This window comes from Macrobrachium nipponense, chromosome 12 (assembly GCF_015104395.2).
Source record: "Macrobrachium nipponense isolate FS-2020 chromosome 12, ASM1510439v2, whole genome shotgun sequence".
NCBI lineage: Eukaryota > Metazoa > Arthropoda > Malacostraca > Decapoda > Palaemonidae > Macrobrachium > Macrobrachium nipponense.
In genome coordinates, this window is record NC_087205.1 from 1,899,205 (window position 1) to 1,923,144 (window position 23,940).

A 23,940-nucleotide genomic window follows, 5' to 3' on the forward strand; every position below is an offset into this window, starting at 1 on the left:
TATAATGTATGAAATGTTATAAGTCGTAGTATTCATAGTAGTGACCATTGCAGTTCAATGTTAATGGTACTTAATTTTTGAACGAACAGTTCATAGATTAGTGGAAATAACATTAATATCAGAAGAAAACAAATTCATCCTAAAACACGTTTATTCTAGTACCATCTAGATAAGCGGATGAATCCGCGACGCGTAGTCTGAACTCGTCTCAGATGGATTGGCCAATATGCAAGGGATTCTCTTGGGCAACAATTCTCGCCAGAAAAGTTGATATCCTTTGCACTTAAACCAACGAGGCGAAAGCTTACCTGTTGTGAGTAACACTTAAAATGAAAGATGGTTGAAGGCTGGTCATAAGCTTCAGGAGCCAAGATTTATAGAACTGCTTATTGTTTTCATGTGATAGGAAGATACTGATTAGAATATGCAAACCTATGTCTGAATTATAATGAAGATTACGGCCTATAAAAACGACGAAATCGTGTTAGTTGTCAGAAGGCTCTTTGCTTTTCTCTCTGATTTATATCAGGAACATAGACTTATATCCCACTCGGATATAAGTCTATGTCCCACTAAACTTATATCCGAGGGCTCTTTTCAAGGTTTTTACTGTGTGAGAATCATAGTCATTATTTAGACTTGTCTTGAACTGTTATTCACGTCCGATTCGATCGAGATAATTGCCCTACTAGATGTTCCTTTGAGAACGGTATGAGTTAAACTTACGAACGAAAGTGGCGGCTGTGTCTATGGTATGAAAAATACGAAAAAGATAACCTTTAAACCTAGAAATTTCTTATCGTAATAACAGCTCATCACAGTGCTGACTTCCTCCAGTGCATTGCAGATTCATGCGTAATATACCTAGCATGAAATACTCACACTGTTGCAGCACTTATAATATTTTTTATTGCGTTATTTCATGAGGATAAGTGCTTGCAGCTCTGCTCTCTGAATTTATGGTACGAAAGCAACTGCCGTGAACGGAGAGAGAGAGAGAGAGAGAGAGAGAGAGAGAGAGAGAGAGAGAGAGAGAGAGATAATGTCGGCTTTTTTTTTATTTTTCCATGGAAGTATGCTTTATAGAATATTTTTCCATATTTGGAAATTATTTTTGCTGCGCTATTGCCGTTCAACACTGGAAAGCATGATGGCTGACCCCAACCTTTCCAGTTTTGACTTGACTAGGTGCATTTTATCCAGAGAGAGAGAGAGAGAGAGAGAGACTCAATATTTCCTGCTAAACACGTTTGTTGTATCACTGGAATTGAATTATTTCTGTGATATGTGGTACTACGTTTCCTTCTGCTGGATCTTCAAGAGATTCACAATATGATTTTTATCGGCCTGGAATGGGAATGTAGATTCGTTTTTTTTTTCCTTTTTATTCCCTGTGACTTGATTACCGACCACCACATGGGCCTCGTAAGCCCTCATGAGTAAATGCTTTCATACATTAATGCTACATTAAAAAATGGCGGATGTAACTTCAAAATGTTGAAGAGCACTACTCTCACAAATAAACATATAGCATTCGTACAATGTCACGGGTTTGTGTTATGGTGCGTCCTTCCCTACATACGGAGTTTATTTCTATGAATATTCCTCGTTTGCGTCGACTACCAGGTGTGGCCATTGGATAATAATAATTTCGTGTTTTGGGTGGTGTGCCAAAAAGCTTTCGTTATATTCAAGTTAAGGGACTACAACGACAGCAAACACACACACACACACACACACTGTCGTCACAGTATAGATAGTTCAGGTAGGTTATTATTATTATTATTATTATTATTATCATTATTATTATTTTATTATTATTATTATTACTACTTAGTTATAGTTTTTTTTAATCAGACCATTGAGCTAATAAATATCAGCTCTCACTGGGCTGGCCTCATGTATATATATATAATATAATATATATATATATATATATATATATATATATATATATATATATATATATATATATATATATTTCTCGTGAAATTTCTGGCAAAATTTCTATTGCGTGAAATTTCTGGCAAAATTTCTACGTGAAATTTCTGGCAAAATTTCTATCTCGTGAAATTTCTGGCAACAATTCTATCTCGTGAAATTTCTGGTAACATTTCTATCGTGAATTTTCTGGCAAAATTTCTATCTCGTGAAATTTCTGGCAACAATTCTATCTCGTGAAATTTCTGGCAACATTTCTATCGTGAAATTTCTGGCAACATTTCTATCGTGAAATTTCTAGCAAAATTTCTATCTCGTGAAATTTCTGGCAAAATTTCTATCTCGTGAAATTTCTGGCAAAATTTCACGGATGGATTTATTTTCAATACGCGATGTTCGTTCGCTGCTGATTATACTTCGGACACGCACGCAGTAAATGTTTAATTGGTATCACTAATCTTCACTCAGAACATTCAGGAGTTGGGCTATGTGGCCTATTCATCAGGTGTCAGTATGTTAGACGAGAATGGCCTATTCGTAGACGGGTCAGAATTACTTGCTTATGTGTCGTTCTCTTTGGTATGAGCACAAATTCTATTGATTTTGGATTTATTAGTTTCAGGTTCTTAATTCCATATATTTTGCAATTTCTAAAATGCTTATTTTTATATATGTTACATAATCATTAATAAGGATATTTACTTTTGGAATAATAACTTAATTTGTTGCACGATGTTATATTTGGTTTGTAACATTTAATAGCATCTATAGCAATTCTTAGTCCCTAAAAATCATATTATTATTGCATAGCGTTAAACTATTTTCCATGGCTAATGCATTTGTACACAACTAGTATGTATTGATAAGTATGGGGAGGATGTAATGTCTAAGGATTCAATGAATTACCAAAGAATGCGATGGGTTAAGATTGATAGAAATTTCGATTACACCAGATTTTCTCGAATTCTTGAGGTGAGTAAACGGGAAGTGATCGATATAGAAAACGGGGAAAATGGTCTCCATGGCCTTACAGAAAACGTAACGCAATACCTTACGAAAGGGGTAACTTATCAATTTCGCAAGTTGCTTTGCTGAAAAATCTTTTGTTTGGTTTGAAGCTCTGATTCTAACCGTATTACCCACATACCGTTATCAACTGATAGCAATAGAAGTTAAAATTTATTCAAAGTCTGATTGTTGATAACAGTACCTACGTTAGGTCGGTTTGGGTTATAGTACTTTTAATCAATATACTTCACATTTAAAAATATCCACAATTTTATCGTTAGGCACTACTGTTACAATAAACAATGAGATGAATATCCAGTTTTACCTTTAGTCATTGTTGTTATAATGAAGATTAATTTCAGGTCTAATTAAGGCTCCTTATGACAAAATCACGACAGGGGCTATAAGTGTTGTAGTTTTATTTTTGTACGAAATTGAAACAAACAACTACTGTTTTCTTAAGTGCTTCCGATATCATTGTTAGTCAGTCGTCTGATGACTTCATGTTTATAACTTATGAGTATTTGCTACCATGTTAAAGAAAAATATAGCTAATATATAACAAAATAAAAGATACCTTTAGGAATTATTTGTAATAATGGTAAGTGATTGCCATCATCTACTCTAATAACAAAGGAATGTTTAGGGGTCCTACTAAACATATATCAAATACATATTGGAAAACATATTATGGAGTGACACCGTTCCTTTTGGTTATCTTTCCAGAGCTCTAGTGGTTCATTTCATCAGGGGAAATACCCAAGTATTGTTGCTGGTTCTGCTTCTGCGAATGCAGACTAAGGTCCAATCCAGGAATTTGTCAGCCAGGGAAATTGTTTTCCACACATTTCTTAAAACTATGCCTGTCAAATATTTTGTTGAATATTCTGCGACTATTGAGCGAGGAGGAGATTGCACTGGACCGATGGGGAAAGGAAGAATGTGTTGAAGAACCATTACAGCGACCCCAGATAGGGAGAAGTTTGTAGAGAAATAAGATTATTATTCTGCGACGATGCTATAACGTCTAAAGCCACTTAAAAATGGCATAACAAAAAATAAATAAACAAATAGATAAAATAAGTCAAGGTTCTTACCTCGGTTACCTGTTCTGACGAGAGGGAACTGTACTACAATTGCTGGTACAGGAGTTCAAAACTTGACACTCTGAATTTAAAAAGAAACGACCATTAACAAGAATAAAAGAAAAAACGAAAGTTGATTTTAAGAAACCCGTAATGATAAGGGTCATCAGTCACCCTTTGATCAGTCGGTGGTTTAGGCTGGATTCACTCTCAGTGTGGGGGGTTGAGGAGGATGGGTGGGTGGGTAGTTAGTATCTCACCAGAGATGCTGTAGATATCAGTTAGTTTCTGTAGATAGTTAATATATATTCCATTTAGCTATTCATCTGCTTCTGGAGGTATTCTAGTCCTTGCGCTGTAAGTAGCTGCAGAGAACTATTTTCTCCCAAAATATTACCATTTAGAAACGAAAAGTTTTGATATATGAATTTTCGTCCTATTACCTGACTGCTAATCACATAAGAGACGGTAATAATTGTCTACAGAATACTGAGATTCTGCTATGTATCACAGCCCAAAATCTTAATGCTGAACATTCCATCTTGATCGTATGAAAGAGTATTGATTTTGTATCTCGTGGTATTTTCCTTTCGTCTTCATACTCATTTTTTCTGCTGATGTTTTGTATATGTAGTGTTTTGCCGATTTATCTTGCTGTTATCAATAACATCGGTTTATCATTCCCTCGCTCTCTTTCCACATAGGGACATTTCACTATAGAAGTTTATTTGACAAATTTATGGCTCTTCAGTTTTGTTTCATATTTGGCAATGATGTTGGTAATCGTTAGGTATATGTTCATTTATTGATTCATCATATTTTCTTTTTTAATCTGTACTTTTGTATCTTTCTAGTTCTTATTTTTTTTACTCTTGTTATCTGTGCTCATGGGTAGTCTGTTATATGGAAATGTTATCTGTGCTCATGGGTAGTCTATTATGTGGACACACCTAATAATCAGAATGAACTATAATATCCAGTCATCTTGAACTCTTGGCCATCTACTAAAGTACACTATTCTTTTTCAAATGCCCAGTCCCCAGCAAATAACGAGGCATTTGCTTACTGAATGTTCAGTTCTCCGGGCAAACCGTTTTCTCTCCTCGGAGAGAAAACGTAGTCCTAGAAAGCCAGTTAAAAGCAGCAGCAGTTGATGACTGAAATTGTGGCTTAACTTCTTTTTGGTAGAAATCTAGAACTCTTGTGGTGCTTTTAACAGGAGTTATGCATAATCTTCCTAGAGTGTTGTCTAGACGAATTGTATTTAGAACCTGTTAGTTAAAAAAAAAAAAAGCTAGTTATATAGCAGTATCAGGTCTTCAATGAATGCTTTTTCACATTGGTGCCCTTAATTGGGGTTTTTAAATAGTAATTGTTTGTTCTGTATTCTTTGGATGCTGCTTATCTAGCTGAACTCCATACACAAATATTGTGTGTACGTGTATGTCTTTTTTTAAGACACTGATGCACAATAATAGCAAAAAGTCTTCCTTTGAGTTCACAAAAAGGTGCCATGTTGGATGAGATATTTTCATTGCGTACAGACTTCCCATTAAATGATGTTGCTCCTTTGGTGCAAGATAATCCTTTTATCTCATGAATGTTCAGTGGTGCCCTTAATTGAACTGAATTCTTTTTGGCACCCTCGTACTGAAATATTAGACCTAATGGAAGATACGTTAAAGGAGTAGTGATACGTAAAATTAGTTTCTTATTTTATTCACATTTTATACAGGTATAAAAAGCTTACAGAGGGTACATCATAATAAATGAACGCTGACAAGAGCTGTACATAATAATATACTATAAATGGAATAAAATGCAGAGGAAATACTATTGCAATAAATAATATAAAAAATGCACTTAAGTTATCACACTTGGAAAGAATACTGTTTCTTGGACACTTTTTTTCTGAACTGCGCAATACCACAGAGACTGCTGCTGCATCGAAGCAGTGACTTGACCATGGCAGTTCATCTCTACTAACTACTAATCAGATCGACTGTCATCACTCGTCGGACACAACCCTGGAGACTCGTGTGTCGTCGCCTTCGTCTTCCAGCTCCCGGATGCTGCTAATGGGCCAGGCTACGAAAACCATGACGTAGTCTGACCTAGCCGGTGAGAACTCGGAAACCAAGGTCAGTTAGGCCTGAATACTACAATACCGACTTGCTTGGTTCAGTAGGCTGCTACTAACCAGACAATGAGTATTCGGAAAATTTATTGTTCTCATGCATTCAGCTTTCGCAACTCCTAGATCACTATGTAATATTACACAAGCCAGCCTTAGTCTTAATGAAGGCTAGCTTTATTCCTTTAAAGCCAGCCAAAATCTTATACTTATTTTCCCCTGACCACCAAAGCAAAACTTCTACTGGCGCTTCACTAGAGTGAGATTGAGCGCTGGTGGCGATGGGTATGGCAGGAATACTTGGAACGCGTTGGAATTCATAGATTACGCAGAAAATATATCGGTGATTATGAATTCCAAAAGTGCGCAATTCCTTAAATTCTCAGAAATTACAACTAAGTTTTTTTTTTGGTGATTTTCTAAATTTTGATACTTCTCTGCCGGCCATTAGTTATACCAGTTGAGCTTTTGAGATATATAATCGGAGTTGAAGTGGCACTGATTCCTAATCGGCACTGATTCCTAATCGACTGAAGTCTCCAATTACTATTCTATAAGGGAAATTAGCCTCAGTTCATAACGAGTGCAAATAAGAACAATCATTCCTGAATTAACATTAAGCCACAGATGTAATTATATGTAATTAATAGTGGTTTGGCACCAGTTCAGTGTAAGGTTTGGCCGACGCGTAGTACTTAGTCTTGTTCACAGGGACTTTAATTAAGAGTCTTAGAACGGACGGAAATTGTGATATTTATGTCCTCGTCTACGGAACATGAATTTGATGAAAGCATAAATACGTTCGTTTTCTGACTCGGGAAATTTTTGCTAGCCTTAAACTGATCATTGATGTCAATAATGCCCATTTTTTAATACTACTGGAATATGCACATGGGATTCAGAATTACTAAAATGCTTTTGTTGCTCATTAATGAAATTTCCTATAGAGAACATTTAAGCTGCTAAAGTGCCAGTGTAGTAACGAGCGGGAAAAATATTATTATCTTGACCTTTCCGACGCTGCGTTTCGGCTAAACAAAATAATTGTCCCTTATCTATCTTCAAGCAGCATCAGTTAATTCATTTGAAGAAAACAAAACCATGGACATGATGTCTTTCTAAGGATATAGAAACATTCATACTAACACTTGTGTCAACCATGTAACCTTATTAAGCAGCTGAAGACAATGATCAAGTGTTCAGAGAGAAACAGCAGAATGTTTGAGGTGCTAAGAAATGAAAATGCCGTTTGTAATGCCTCCGAAGTACTAAATGCAAATTGACTGAAAGATCGTAAGCAAAACCAAGTAATTAAAAAATAAATGGAATAAAGCAGTATACAAAAATGCCTTAAGTTCTCCTTAAACTTTCTAGAATGTCGTCTTACAACAAAAGTTCAGTGGCACCTATATCACACACAGACGGACAGACATGGACAGAGAGCACACACAAATACGCTTAGTGAAAAATAGGAGAAGCGTCTTGGCACTACTATAATTTCTATAGATTTTCACAGACATAGATACGCATACTCACTCCTTATTAACACAGACTTGCTATTTGAGCGTTGTAGACACATGGCTAAACTAATATAGATAATTAGGAAGACATCTTTTCAGGCTCACCTCCTTGCATACATCATTTAGCTAACATTAAATTGCCAGGGTCAAAGTCTCCCCTTCTTAATGTGTCATGTGAAGGATGCTTCTTACTATAACACTTATAAAAGCACCATGGTAGAAGACTTAAAAGTACAAATTACTTAAGTTGTAATTAAGAAAGAAAAATGAATGTGGTGGGAAGCTTTTTACGGGGTATGACAAATCCCCGACCGTCAATGTCTTCACCGTTTATATTTTCTGCCCAAAATCTTTTGTAACATCGGTTGGGCTCCACAGTCCTTTGGATCGCACTTCATCATACCATCATGACCACATCTGAAAAAGAAAAAATATGTAAGTGAAAATATTCTTCGACAAAGCATGGTTTTTTAATCATATATCAATCTCAGTTTATCTTGTAATGAGATGTTCTGGATCACTAACCTGCATTCTAAACATGGTCCTGAGGCTTCTTCAACAATCTCATCAGGATGGTAAAATCGATCACCTATTTCACACATCGTCACTTTCTGGGTCCTCTGAACTGGAGGATAAAATGGTATTGGTGTTGTTGTGGTAGTGACATTGACAACGGTTTGCGTTACAGGGCACTCATAGCGGGGACAACAGAAACCAGCAATAGGTTCTTCATAACATCCTGGTATAGGAGGAGGGCAAGACTGCTGCAGACAAATTATATCTCCACGGAAACAGAAACAGAAATCACAAGGATCATCTCGGGGTATCTGTTGTGCAGAAACATATACCTTGCCATCAAAAAGACATGCTCCAGGCCCTAACACAAATTCTGTTGAGGTTTCAGGAGACGAAGGTGATGCACTTGGTGTATGATAATCTGGATAAGTCTGACCTGGGTATGGAGGGAATGGGGCTGGAGTTTTACTTGTTGCAGATGTAGAATAGTAATCTGTTGTTGTTGAGGATGAAGAAGTGGATGAATCTGTTGCAATTGAGGAGGATGGAATAGGTAGATCAGTTGAGGATGTAGCTGATGAGGTGGATAAGTCCGTTGTATATGTAGAGTAATCACCTGTTCCGATTGACGATGATGAACTTGGTAAATCAGTAGATGATGTCACTGATGAAGCGGATGAGTCCGTTGCAAATGTGGAGTAATTACCTGCTCCGATTGACGATGATGAACTTGGTAAATCAGTAGATGATGTCACTGATGAAGCAGATGAAGAAGCGGATGAATCTGTTGCAATTGAGGATGATGGAATAGGTAGATCAGTTGATGATGTAGCTGATGAGGTGGATAAGTCCGTTGTATATGTAGAGTAATCACCTGTTCCGATTGACGATGATGAACTTGGTAAATCAGTAGATGATGTCACTGATGAAGCGGATGAGTCTGTTGCAAATGTGGAGTAATTACCTGTTCCGATTGACGATGATGAACTTGGTAAATCAGTTGATGATGTCACTGATGAAGCGGATGAGTCTGTTGCAAATGTGGAGTAATTACCTGCTCCGATTGATGATGATGAACTTGGTAAATCAGTTGATGATGTCACTGATGAAGCAGATGAGCCCGTTGCAAATGTGGATGAGTCTGTTGTAAATGTGGAGTAATCACCTGTTCCGATTGACGATGATGAACTTGGTAAATCAGTTGATGATGTCACTGATGAAGCAGATGAGTCTGTTGCAAATGTGGAGTAATCCCCTGTTACGGTTGACGATGATGAACTTGGTAAATCAGTTGATGATGTCACTGATGAAGTGTGTGAGTCAGTTTCAATCGAGGATGGTGAAATTGGCAAATCAGTAGATGATGTTGCTGAACTCAGTGTTGTAGATGAAGATGAACCGGGGAAAATAATAGTATCTCCATCCATGGATGTGACTCCATCTACCAGTACTTTATCTGTTACATTGTCAGTAGATTCCGTCTCCCCTGTATATTTTTCAGTTGAGGTTGTAACTGTTGTAGAGCTGATGCCCGTAATGTTATGGCCAGAGGGGTCAGTTACCAAGGAGAGTGCTGAGACTGTAGTTGTGGTCTGGTCGTGGCCAGTCACCTTATCAATACCATCACTAGAAACTTCTGGATACTTGGCTGTTGAAGATGTCAGTACCCCTATAAGTGGTCCTCCCTGAGTAACAACGGTGTCACTACCAGTAATCTCGGTTCCAGTAACAGCTAAAGTAGCTTCAGTTAAATAGCCCGATGCTGTAGAATCGGTGCTTGCCTCTTCAGTTTCAGTTGATGAATAACTTGTTGAGCCTGTTACAAATGGTGGTATTGTGGAAGAATGTATGGTTTCATTGCTCACAGCTCCAGCAGGCACAACTGTCACAAAGTCACTTGTAGTAGAGGAGTCTGTAATTGGCTTATATGTCTGAGAAATGTCATCCGGATCATGTTCACTACCCTGTGGTACAGTGCCACTGCCAGGTATGACAGTTATTTTTTCAGGTTCAAATGTTTCTTCTGTGACAGTAAATGATACTGTTGCACTAGGTTGCCTGGTTGTATCGAATCCATCAGTTGCAACAGATGCCTCTGTAATGGTGATGCCATCTTGACCTTCACCATCAAGCGTTGTGGTTGATGCTTCAGTAACCAAGGGACTCCCAGTAACTGTAGTGCTACTAGATGTAGGGTAACTTGTCAATAGGGTGCTGTCACTGTGGCTTGGTGAAGTTTCACTACTCGCAACTGGAGTTGTTTCTGTGACATCAGGTGTTGCTGTACTTGAGCTGATAAAGCTGTCTATTGTTTCGGCTGGAAAAGAAAGAACAAAATATTTTCATAATTTGCAAGTTATGATTCTTTACAAAGAAGATAGTGAAGTTAATGATTACATAAATGCAAGGTTTATAGTAGTAGCTATAAAATTCTCAAATAACTATAAAATTATGTTTTGATTCTTTGAGAAAAAAATATCAAAGGTTATATAATCAACAGATGAATAGATGATTTAAAAAGTAAAAAGTAAAACTGAAGATTTGACCTTACCACATTCGTAGTTATCTGGGCAGCATGAGTTGTTATTCTGTGTTAAAGGATGGCAATTGTCCCCTGGAGGAACACATTGCAAAAGAGCACATACAATTTCACCTCCTAAGCAGTAGCAATCTGTGCATTCATCCAGACTCGGTACATACTCGCCATCAGCATAAATTTCACCATCTCTTGTGCAATTGGGAGAATCTGTTACTGTAGGGGCAGTGGGCTGAGCTGTAAAATAGAAGTTTTGTATGAATAGTCTGAATTGCATTAGTTCTTTACCAATTGGGAAAAAATATTGATTTGTCATATTTGGTACCCTACTTTTTTCTATGTCTGCAAAGTTGGCTTTTTTCAAGAGTATAATAAAAACACTATTGTCAAGACACACATTCTTTGCTAATGCATCTCTAATTATTTAGGTTGTTTCTAGTAGCAGCATTTGCACTGAACAGTGAACATATAGAATGGCTGACAATGCTTAATTTGATTGTAAAATACTGTATACTTACGGCAATTGTATGATGGGCAGCACTCGTCAGTAGGAGGAATAGTACTACACCGAAGGAATCCTGGAGGAGCAGGAGGACATGATGGCTTTTGACATAAAACCATGCCGTTGCTACACTTGCAGTTCTCTTGGCATAAAGATGATGATGGTACATTAGTGCCATTTTCATAGAGAGTGCCTTCAATTAAACATGGTTCACCCAATAATGATGCAAGTCCTGAATCCCCAGCTGTTGTGGGTGATACTGTTGTTGTGATATGAGGAGTTTTATCTTCATGAGTAGTTTGTCCTAAAATACTTGTGGTTGTTCCATATGAACCCTCTGGATACTCTGTAGATGTGCTTTCAGTTACTGGTGGGAACTCTGTGGTGAATGTACCGGTACTTACTGAAGTATCATCAATTTCTTCTGTTGTTGAAGGTTCTTCTGTAAGGTCACTGATGCCTCCATCAACTTCTTCACTTATACTTGGACCATCACTGGTTCCAATAGGAATATCAGTCTGATCAGCAACAGTTGTACTAGGATCTGTGGGTTCTTCTGTTGCGACTCAGTAGATGTTTCTGTGACATAATCTGTATCAGTCAAAGACTCAACAGTACTGGAAGAAAGTGTTGTTTCTTCTGTTCCATTACCTGGGTATATATCCGTGGGTAAATCAGATGTTTCAGGATAATCTGGATATTCAGTACTTGAAACATTTTCCGATGGGCGCATTGTTGGGACTGCATCACTCACTGGTGTTATCTCTGTAGATGTTTCTTGAGTGTCTGGTTCTTCTGAGACTATAGTAGTTTGTTCTGAAGTATCTGTAGATGTCTCATGAGTGCTTGGTTGTTCAGGATAGAGTGTAGTATTATACTCGGGAATATCTGTAGATGTTTCCTGAGGACTTAGTAATCCAGGTGAAAGTGTAGTAGGATAATCAATTGAAGTATCTGTAGCTGTGCCTCCAGACTCAGGAGATGAACTGTCACTCTCAATCAGGTCACCAATAGATAACCCTTCACTGACTGTAGATGAAGTTACTCCACTGAGAATGTCAGATTGATATTCAGATGTCTCATCAGTGTACTCTGGAGAAATAGTTGGTCTCAAGTCTGACGTTTGTGTAGAAGCAGTAATATCTACCGTTGGTGAACTAGTCTCTTGATCATCTGCTGAAGTAGATGGCATAGTCCCAGTTATTTTAGTTTCAGTGGGTTGGTCACTAGATGTCACATATTCATCATCAATAGTTGGATATTCTGTTGTTGGCTCGATGGTTGTTTGTGTACTGTCTGGATATCTAGTAGTTGATCCATGTCCCGATGGGTACCTTGTGGATATCACATCATCGACTGGTGTTGTTTCAGTTTCTGGATATTCAGCAATTGTAGTGTCAGTATAATTTGGCCCATGAGTATATATTTCTTGCCCCAACATAGGTACTGAAGTTCCTTCAGGTTGAGCATCGCTTGGATATTCAGTTGTTCCACCAGTATGCACTTCTGAACCAGTAACATCTGGTACTGTAGAACTAGTTGTTCCCTGGTCATCAAGAGTAGTGGAAGGTACTTTTTCATCTCCCTTTTCAGGCTGGTCAGTAGATACTCCATATCCATCACCCGATACTGGATATTCAGTTGATGGTACAGTAGATTCTTGGAAGTCATAACCTGTTTCACTCGAAGTATCTGTTGTTGCTGCAGTATCTTCAGATGGGTATGTAACAGTTGTTGAACCAGGGGTTGTTGGGAACACAATAGGGTGTTCAGAGGCTGGAGAATCTTCTGGGTATGTAGCTGTTGATCCATCACCTGTTTCAGATATTTTGTCTGTATATGTCTCTGAACTACTTGTTGAGTATTCTGTAAATATTTCAGTGACTCCTAATGGATGCTTAGTAGATATGCCATCTTCATCAGGAGAGAGAGTAGTAGACTGCTCTGATGACATATTAGTGCTTGTTTCAGCTCCAAAATCTTCTGTTGCTGAATAGTCTGTGGTAGTTGAGTAATCAGTTACTCCAGAAAGAGTATTATTTGTTGGTTTTAATTCTGCTGTTTCTGTAGAATCAGTTATTTCTGATACAGATGTGATAGTAGTTTGTTGGTAGTCAAAGGTAGTGGAAGGTGTGGATATTTCAGTATCATCTGGCTTATCAGTATGAATTACTGACCCATCATCTGTAGTTGAATATTCAGTTACTGTACCACCAATTTCTGTAGGTGAAATAGTCACATACCCGGGAGTGGATTTCTCTGTTTCTCCTTCATCTTCAGTTGTTGTATCAGAACCAGTTTCAGAAGTATCAGAAATTTCAGCAGAAATGGTTACCACTTCAATAGTTGTGGGCACGTCATCAGGATAAGTAGATACATAGACTTCTGTTGGCTCTGTTGAAATTTCACTGATAGTTGTTGCTCCATCTTTGTCTGTAATTCCATATGCTTCTGTAGTAGTGTCATTGCCAAATTCCTCTGGATGATCAGTTTGAGGTGTGGTGTGGTCTTCAGTGCCATCAGTATCCTCTGTAATCATTAAATCAATACACCTGTAATTCTGTAATGTATGATGGTCTTCCCTTAAAAATTTTATTTTATTTATACAGATACAGAATGTTCATGAAAAACTACAATAAAATAACAAAATCTTATCCAAAATAAAAAATATCTTACCACATTCATAGCTCTCCGGACAGCAACTTCCTTCACGCACAACTAACGTTATGCAGTTCTTACCCTCAGGTTTTGGACATTCTAAGGTTGCACACACGACTTCCCATTCAGGCAGTAGCAGTCAGTACATAAGTCTTGGCTAGGAACAAACTCACCATTGGCAAATATAGTCTCGTTTTGCAGACAGACAGGGGTCTCAGTGGTATTTGTAGTCAGTGAAGCTGGAGGAAAATTGTTTTGTTAATTAAATTGGCTTTATTTGGCACATTTTCTCAAGATCTGTAATACAAAAAAAGATAAAGGAAATACTAGATGTACTTACGACAGTTGTATGTTGGACAGCATTGTTCAGGATCTTCAACAGCTTCACACCGTAGGAAAGATGGAGGTGGTGATGGACATGGCTTGAGTGTGCATGCTATAATGCTGTTATGACAAGTACAAGACTCCTGACAAGGTGTTCGTGGTGGTATATTTTCACCATTGGCATATGTAGTGTTTTTGAACATGCAGCTACCTTCTCCAGGAATGCCGTCTGGAAATCCAATCGATGTTCCTGATTCAGTGGTAGTTTTATTGGAGGATGGCTTTGTTGTAGTATACTCAGTTTCAGTGTCTGGTTGACTGGAAGTATTTCCATAGCTTGCTATTGGAGAATCTGGCTCAGATGTATTTACTGCATCTGGTGCATATGTAGTGATTCCCAAATCAGATTCTGAGCCAAGTTTGCTGCTATCATCACTTGTAACCGTAGTTTCCTCCGTTTCATTAGAGGTACTAGGGTCTTGGTCAACTACAGAAGATGATGACTGTGTTGTAACAATTTCAATGTCTGGTTTACTGGTGGCGATACCATCACTTTCTGGTGTTTGTGTAGTATTCCCAACATAAGAGTCTAATTCAGGTTTGCTGCTGTTATCACTTGTAGCTGGAGATTTTTCAGTGGTAAGACTATCTGTTCCATAGGCACTAGTAGATGTAGGTATGATTGTTTCATCTTCACCATCATTACTTGGTTCATCTGAGCCTGTTACATTCCCAGTTGATATTTCAGTGTATGTTTCAACAGCTGGAGTAGTTGCAGTTATATCATATTCCTCAGGTTCTGGCTTACCAGTACTGGTGTCATCTCCAATAGCACTATCAGAACTTGTTTCACCATATGACGGGGTAATGTAAACATCATCTTCAGTAATATCAGATATTGGTTTAGTATTAGATGTGGCAGTTAAGTCTCCATCTTCAGCACTTGGTTTACCTGTGCTTGTTGTGCCATTAGTTTGTATAGTACCAGGGGAAGTCACTGATACATGTGGCTTGCTAGTACTAACTCCTTCATCAGTCACAGAAGTGCCAAAGCCTGGTTCTTCACTAGGATATATGGTTGTAGCATATACATCGGCAGTACTTGGTGTCTCAGTGCCAGTTTCATCACCTTTATCAGGTTCTTCTGAGATTATTCCAGATGTTGTAGTATATGAACCTGAGTCAGTGACAGGGATGATTGTTGAATACCCCAATTCATCATCATCATCAGAGCTAATTTCACCAGTTTCACTAACAGAAATATCACTAGAAACGTCTGTGCTGCTGGTTGTAGTGACAGAGTCAGTGTGACCACTTACAGTAGTTTCACTGGTAATCCCTGGAAAACTGATTTCTATTCCACTAGCAGTTTCTGAAGTATCTTCCACATCACCCACTGGTATAAAAGTTAAAGTTGTTTCTGCATACTTTTCTGTTGTTGTCAAAATGGGAGTTGTCATAATTGCATCATCAGGAGCTGTTGTTCGAGTTTCCATGGCAGAAACTGGACCTGTCATCGTGGTACCTGGAGAGTCTGTAGATTGACTGGTAGAAGCTGCTTGGGTAGTTGATGGAGTTACTTGTTCATCAGTATCATTTGCCTTCACCTGATCTGCTGTATCAGGCATAACAGTGTCTGCAAGAAAATAGAAAAGGGTTTATGATTTATTGTAGTTTGTAATTTACCAGTCAATCTCTAAAAATCTGTTGTTAAATTCATTTAGGTAAATTTGTTTTTTAACAATTACAGTGCAGGTAGTCCCCAGGTTACGGCGCGGGTTCTGTTCCTGGCAGGGTGATGTAAGCCGAAAATTGCCTTTGCCCGAATAATCGTGATTATAATGAGAATCAATAGCACTTAGAGTGCCATAAGTGTGGCTTACAGCGCCATGAAGCAGGTAACGGCGCCATAAATCCACTTATGGCCATGAGGTAAGCGCTCTAAGTCCGGAATGACGTAACCTAGGGACTGCCTGTATAAGATTAAAACTTTGCGTACCACACTGATATTTAGTTGGGCAGCAGCTACCTGGTGGTCTTTCTAGGGGCTTACAGTTTTCCCCGACAGGTGTTGGACATTCAAGGTAAGCACATATAATCTCTCCATCCAGACAGTAACAATCAGTACACAGATCATGGCTAGGAACATATTCTCCTTCGAAATACTCTATACCATCACGAACACACACTGGAGATTCGGTGGTATCTGTTTGGTCTGGAGCTGAAAAATAATAAAAACCTTCCATGTACTGATAGAATAAGATACAAAATGCACATTTGTGACAAACATTTCAAATGTATCTAATAATATATAAGTAATTATCACAAAAATGTGAAGGTTTTAACTAGAGAGTTTTTAAAAAATTTTTAACCTGAAATTACTTACGACATGTATAGCTTGGACAACACTCTCCTTCAGGGATATTGGACACACATCTTAGAAAAGCAGGCGGTGCTGGAGGGCATGCTAGTATTTCACAGGTAATGTTTCCATTGTAACATACACAACTTTCTTGGCATTTAGAGCTTACTGGAACTGAAGACCCATTCCCATATTCATTCCCATTTATTGAACATTTGGATAACTGAATGTCTGATGGCTCCTCAAATGGAAATTCTGTGGGTTTCTCATCACTTGATGAAACTGTAGTTACTAAAATCCCTGTTGGTTTTACAGTATGAACTGTGCCATCTTCTGGTAAAGTAGTGTATGTTTCTTCTGTGGGTGTGGCATATGTAGATGTTTCAGCATCAACCACATTATCAGGGTATGTTTCCGTCACAAAAGGAATTTCTGTGGAAATATCAGGAGCTGATTCTAAAGTTGTGGATTCTTCTTCACTTACTGTTCCTACAGTAGATACTCCATCTGCTGTTTCATTAGTAGATGTCCCACTAGATATTTCGGATTCATCTGGTGTTCCAGTTTGTATCTCATGAGTCGGTATACTTGTTGTTGTGCTGTCACTTGTGGAAATATCTGTTGTGCTATCAGTTGTTGGGTGTTCTGATGATGCTTCTCCATCACTAGGCTTAACTGTAGATCCTAAGCTGTCACCTGTATCATCAGGGGATACTTTGTCATCTCCAGGCTGTTCTGTATAAGTGTCATCACCATCAGTGGGCTCTGTGGACGAAATTAACTCTGTAGGTTCATCTGTGGATGTTGGCCCATCTGTTACTTGATCAGTTGGTTCTCCAATTACATCACTATCTGTAGGTTTATCTTCAATTGTAGGTTTAATAGTAGTAAATCCAGTGCCTTCCTGGATAGAAGTGGATTCATCTTCTTCTTCAGCATCAGTTGGCTTATCAGTGTATGTTTCAGTCACTTCTGGCAATTCTGTTGGTTTGTCAGTTGGTGGTTCTCCAGTATACACTTCAGTAACTGTTGGTGTGGCAGTTCCATCTTCACCCCCTGGGAAATCAGTAGAGGTATTGCCTCCCATTGGTTTTTTGCCAGGTATAGCAGTAACTGCTCCATCTTCAGGGCCTGTTGGTTTGTATGGTGAAGTAACATCAGTGGGGCTATCAGTTACCACAGATGTATCTGTTGGCTCTTTGCTTATTGGTGATGCTTCAGTGAAGATTTCATCTGTGGTAGGTGTTTCATCTCCATCAATTTTATCAGATTCTGGTTTTTCAGTTGATATTCCACTGTCAGTTGTGTTACTGGTAGAATAGTCTTCAGTTGTGGGTATTTTACTTGCAACTCCATCGGGTCGTTCAGTTGATGCAACAGTAGCTGTGTCATTATCTGGTTTTTTGGTAACTGTCTCAGTATCTCCTGGTTTATCAGTTACTGTTTCACCTAGTTCTGCTATAAGTGTGGATGTGTCTACTGTACTAGATGTTTCATCTGTTGAGTCTGTTAGAGAGTCATCAGTTGTGGTTTCATATGAAGGACTTGGTGTTATTGTTCCAATGTGTGTTGGTTTCTTCGAAGTTTGAGTATCAGTGGGGAAAAGTTCTCCATCGCCATCATCTTGGATATCAGTTTCATCTGGACTGCTTGATGGCACAGAAACTGTTTGTCCACCAGTGGTCCCTGCTGGTGCCTTTGTAGAAGAATAATGGTCTGTGTCTTCATAAGCTGGAGTAGTTGTTAGAGTCTCACCATCATCAGTTGACAATCCCGTTACAGCTGTAGTTTTAGTTGTTTTATATGTTTGTTCAGTACTATCAGAGGGTGTGCTTGTAGCAGTTTCAGTTTCAGTTCCGAGTGGTTTAGTCGTTATATCGGTTGCTCCATCAAATTCAGTGGTATCAGTTGGATCCTTAATCCCATCCTCACTGTCTGACTGGATATCAGTTTCGTCTGGACTGCTTGATGGCTCAGTAACTGTCTGTCCACCAGTGGTCCCAGCTGGTGCCTTTGTAGAAGAATAATGGTCGGTGTCTTCATAAACTGGAGTAGTTGTTAGAGTCTCACCATCATCAGTTGACAATCCCGTTACAGCTGTAGTTTTAGTTGTTTTATATGTTTGTTCAGTACTATCAGAGGGTGTGCTTGTAGCAGTTTCAGTTTCAGTTCCGAGTGGTTTAGTCGTTATATCGGTTGCTTCATCAAATTCAGTGGTATCAGTTGGATCCTTAATCCCATCCTCACTGTCTGACTGGATATCAGTTTCATCTGGACTGCCTGATGGCTCAGTAACTGTCTGTCCACCAGTGGTCCCTGCTGGTGCCTTTGTAGAAGAATAATGGTCGGTGTCTTCATAAGCTGGAGTAGTTGTTAGAGTCTCACCCATCATCAGGTTTGAACAATCCCGTTACAGCTGTAGTTTTAGTTGTTTTATATGTTTGTTTCCAGTACTATCAGTATGGGGGTGTGCTTGTAGCAGTTTCAGTTTTCAGTTTCCGAGTGTGGGGTTTAGTCGTTATATCGGTTGCTTCAATCAAACTTCAGTGGTATCAGTTTGGATCCTTAATCCCATCCTTCACGTCTGACTGGCGGGATATCAGTTTCATCTAGACTGCCTGATGGCTCAGTAACTGTCTGTCCACCAGTGGTCCCTGCTGGTGCCTTTGTAGAAGAATAATGGTCGGTGTCTTCATAAGCTGGAGTAGTTGTTAGTCTCTCACCATCATCAGTTGACAATCCTGTTACAGCTGTAGTTTTAGGTGTTTTATATGTTTGTTCACTACCATCAGAAGGTGTGCTTGTTGCAGTTTCAGTTTCAGTTCCAAGTGGTTTAGTCGTTATATCCTCCGTTACAGATACATCAGTAGTTTCATCAAATTTGGTGGTATCGGTTGGACCCTTAAGTTCATCTTCACTGTCTGACTCAATATCAGTTTCATCTGGAGCTCCTGATGGCACAGTAACTGTCTGTCCACCAGTGGTCCCTGCTGGCGCCTTTGTAGAAGAATAATGGTCTGTATCTTCATAAGCTGGAGTAGTTGTTAGAGTCTCACCATCATCAGTTGACAATCCCGTTACAGCTGTAGTTTTAGTTGTTTTATATGTTTGTTCAGTACCATCAGAAGGTGTGCTTGCTTGCAGTTTCAGTTTCAGTTCCAAGTGGTTTAGTCGTTATATCTTCCGTTACAGTTTCATCAGTAGTTTCATCAACTTTGGTGGTATCAGTTGGACCCATAATCCCATCCTCACTGTCTGGCTGGATATCAGTTTCATCTGGACTGCCTGATGGCTCAGTAAATGTCTGTCCACCAGTGGTCCCTGCTGGTGCCTTTGTAGAAGAATAATGGTCTATGTCTTCATAAGCAGGGGTAGTTGTTAGTCTCTCACCATCATCAGTTGACAATCCCGTTACAGCTGTAGTTTTAGTTGTTTTATATGTTTGTTCAGTACCATCAGAAGGTGTGCTTGTTGCAGTTTCAGTTCCAGTTCCTAGTGGTTTGGTCGTTATATCCTCCATTACAGTTTCATCAGTAGTTTCATCAACTTTGGTGGTATCGGTTGGACCCTTAAGCCCATCCCCAGTCCCTGACGATGTTGGGAAGGACAGCAAATTATCTGCATCAGTGGTATTTGTGCCAGCTAATGTTGAATAGTCTAACGTCACTGTTGTCACTTCGGGTCTTTCAGCTGTTAAAAACAAAGTTCAAATTTGAAATTAGTTTTTATAACATATAATTTACACTTATATGTGTGTGTGTGTGTGTGTGTACACAAACACTCACGCACATACATATATATGTATATAAATACAAGAATTTAAAATTCTAATTTTTATGTGACGTGTATAACGATTGTACTAATGAATATAGTGTTCCAATAATATTTTTAAATGGTGTGCAGGTTTAGGTTAATTGTTTTTCGTTTCAGTGTTAAATTTAGTAGCGTTTGTGTGATAATTTAAAAGCTAATAAATGCATGCATGTGTTTAGATGTAGTGCGAACACTTGCTGGAGTGAAGGACGCAGTGTTCCCGTGCTTTTTTGGTTTGTGAAAGTTGACATGTTTATTATTTAGAAAGGGATGCAGGGATGTTGATTTTAATGTGGTATTTTCAGTTTCAACGTTCCCATTTTTTCATAATGTTAGTACATATCAGGACCTACTAATTACTTCGTTATTTAAACTTATTCTCATGCGTATTCTAATGGTGTTATACTGAGCGAGCATTATCATTCGGAGAATGCTTTGATTTATGGAAATGGTTGCCAGTTAGGGGTCCTTATTTTCTCTGCCAAAGGTATTTTAGGGTTGCAAAGAAAACATCAAGCTGAGGAGGAAAGGGGCACTGGTGCACAGCTGATTCCCCCGGGTTTAATTTTGGATCCTACCAAATTTGAAATAATACTATTATATTATGAAAATCGGTAGAGCCCAGTTATCTGGCTATCAATATTGGCATCGTCTTGGATTAGTAGAACTTGGATCCTGTTTCTAACGGGAAAATGCTCTAGATAAAAGGAACTGGACATTTGCCGCACAAGCATGACTAAAAAAAACAAGGCGTGAGCCGACCTCCAGCTTACTCGGTACACGTGCAAGATCGCAAAAGTAGTTAACATTATAATCCTAACTTTTAACGTAAATTAAAACGTGCTAAAATCTATGGTTATATAGAGCCATGTTTCACCTACGAAAATTAAAAGAAATACGCCATATTTTACTAGAAATAATTTTTCTGTACTGTTTAACATGCACGTTATTTCTATTTACATTTTCATTTGAATAAATAGATCATAAATATAGTACCCCTCCCCCCTCCAACAACAAAAACAATAAAATAGTTTGTAGGCTTACTCCCCGAGTAAGCGATTAGAGTGACTCATGGAATGTTGGCTTATGATTCCAGAACATAATGTAGCATTTTATTTTAGGTTATTGACCTTGTTAATTCAGTTGTTAAAAGCTTTCATTATTTCAATTTCCTACTTGTAAACTGTCTGAGTTTCATGCCCTAATAGATATGGTTTATCTTTAACGACCAGTAACATGACACAAGACACGTTTAGATCAGTCATTCAGTTGTTTATACGAAACTTAACTTTTATGATATGGAAGGAAGCTATGTAATAGATTTTATTTAATGTATTAGTTTTCGCAATGCATTCAAGCATTCATTCATGTGAGAAGCCAAACGAAGATTGCATAAATAACCACCAATTGGGGAATCGGGTTCCAGTCTCTGTTCTCGTGTGCCAGAGATCGGGGGAGTGAATCTTGGCAGGGGAACAACAGGGGGTAATGTATGCACTGAACCGTCACCTGGAAGGAACCATTTCAAGTTAACTGAAGAATGCCACTGCTGGATCCTTAGGCCAGTCAATATACACAAAAAAGAGCAAAAGGTTCGTTGAGGCACCTGTTCACAAGAATGAAAATTCTCTCTCATGTTAGTTCATATTAGGGGCCACCGACTTGTGTTAAAACTTTAGGAAGCGTCATTAGAATGAAAAGCTACCATGTATTCCAATTTTTCACTTCTATAACCTTTGGCCATGACGTTTATAACAATGAATGCATTATAAGCGTGAACCTAATTGCCTGGAAAATAATACGCTTTGGGTAACACACTATGTGCATAGTTAACCTGTTTACACCAACCAGTAACTTGCGCCAGTGATGAGAGAATATTGATGTAAGAAGTTCGAAGAGACGAGAGAATTTTCTAAAAGCATAAAAATGTCACTCAGTATTTACACATATTAATTTCACCACCATACTTACGACAGTCATAAGCCTCGGGACAGCACTGTCCTGGAGCAGGGATCCTTGGGGTGCAGTTCTCAGACATCTCATCCAAAGGAGACCTGCATTCCTGTATGGCGCAAACGAGGTCACTCTTCATACAGTAGCAGTGTTCACAAGGGTCTTCAGTTGGAATGGACGCTCCGTCCGAGTAGAACTCTCCTTTGTGCATGCAACCAATGGGTCCTGGGATCATGGTAGTGGTGGCTGGCATGACTGCAGAGTCGTTGCCTCCAATAAGGCCTCCTGTTTCAGTCGTGGTTGTGAATCCCTCGATCTCGTCATAAGCTGATGAGAGAAAACTTAGAGATTAATATGGTACATCCCTCACATTCTTTCATATTTAAAAAAAAAATAGTGCTACACGTGAAGGTATACTACAGCATTTTGAAGAGAGTAAAAAATGAATGAAGGATATCAAGTTAGGTTGAAAACATGTGAGCGTGACCTTTTTTGTCGATTCTGTGAGAGATCCTTAATGAGTATTGTATGTGATCAGCTAAGAGGAGAATGCTCCTGAGGGAATTGGTTGCTAGAGGTGAAACAGTGCGGGAGTAGGAACCCTTCACAGCTTGGAAGAGAGGAGTTTTGGTAGAAGTCTCAGAAACTGGGAATGTTTTAGCTGCAGGAGAGAACTGGTTGGATTATGCTAAAAAAAATAAACTTATCACCAAGTGATGTGAGGTATTAAGGTGAAGTGCAGATTATTTTTCTAATTTGAAAATTATTTATTGATACAAGTAAACAGCAAGCATTAGTTGCATATGCACTCTCAATTAGTATTGTTTTAAGTAAAATCAGCAAAGTGAAAAAGGTGCAAATTCAAAGAACAGGAAGAGTTGTGTATAAAAAGCTGAAAATAAGTTAGCAGTTTGGTTAAGGCTCTTGGTTAAAAATGCAAACATAGACCATCACCTGATTGTAATCAACCTATACTGAATAGTTTGATTGTGCAACAAGCTCGGAAAAAAAAACAAGGACTTGACATTGAATCCAATAGACATTGCCTGAAAAATCCCAGATACGTTTCGGTGTTACTTACCGCATTTGTATCTCACTGGACAGCAGATACCATCTTCGAATACTGGATCACATCCATTAACCTTCAAGATACATTCCTGCATGACACAAGCTGTGTGGTTCCTGATACAGTAGCAGAGTTCACAAGGTTTGTCTGGCATTCCAGGTACCTGTGAAAAATCATCATCAGAGTGGGAAAGTCGACTCATGTCTCATCTCTTATGAAGAGACAAGGACTTGTCTTAGTTATTAGTTATCATTGCTTTTACAGCATTAATCAAATTTTGAGCTGAGCGTAACAGTTACGATATTCCAAGTTCGATAGTACTGAGAGATGTGTAAATCAAAATAGGAGTGTCTTATACGGCCATCATTGCGTTTCTTTACATTGAACAACCCAGCAGACAAAACTATGCATTTCACTTTGTGCAATTTATGTTAGCTTTTTCTTGAAGTCTAACTAAAATGGATGTGACGACTGAAGGTCTTACGAACCATTATTCCCTCACAAGACACCTTTTGACAAACT

The 23,940-nt window shown here is 38.5% G+C and overlaps 1 protein-coding gene across 1 annotated transcript in view; it reads right to left on the reverse strand.

Annotated features, from left to right (window-relative positions):
- Nucleotides 1-5,737: 5,737 nt before the first annotated feature.
- LOC135225096 (serine-rich adhesin for platelets-like) overlaps nt 5,738-23,940 on the reverse strand; it is a 168,896-nt gene continuing 150,693 nt past the window's right edge. Inside the window, 15 exon segments of the mRNA XM_064264353.1 lie at nt 5,738-8,105; nt 8,214-10,521; nt 10,756-10,977; nt 11,259-11,807; nt 11,894-13,771; nt 13,919-14,020; nt 14,023-14,139; nt 14,241-15,860; nt 16,224-16,445; nt 16,611-18,966; nt 19,176-19,669; nt 19,710-20,276; nt 21,804-21,908; nt 22,371-22,679; nt 23,434-23,581. Coding sequence (XP_064120423.1) covers nt 8,012-8,105; nt 8,214-10,521; nt 10,756-10,977; nt 11,259-11,807; nt 11,894-13,771; nt 13,919-14,020; nt 14,023-14,139; nt 14,241-15,860; nt 16,224-16,445; nt 16,611-18,966; nt 19,176-19,669; nt 19,710-20,276; nt 21,804-21,908; nt 22,371-22,679; nt 23,434-23,581 — 11,091 coding nt within the window. The 3' untranslated portion in view covers nt 5,738-8,011.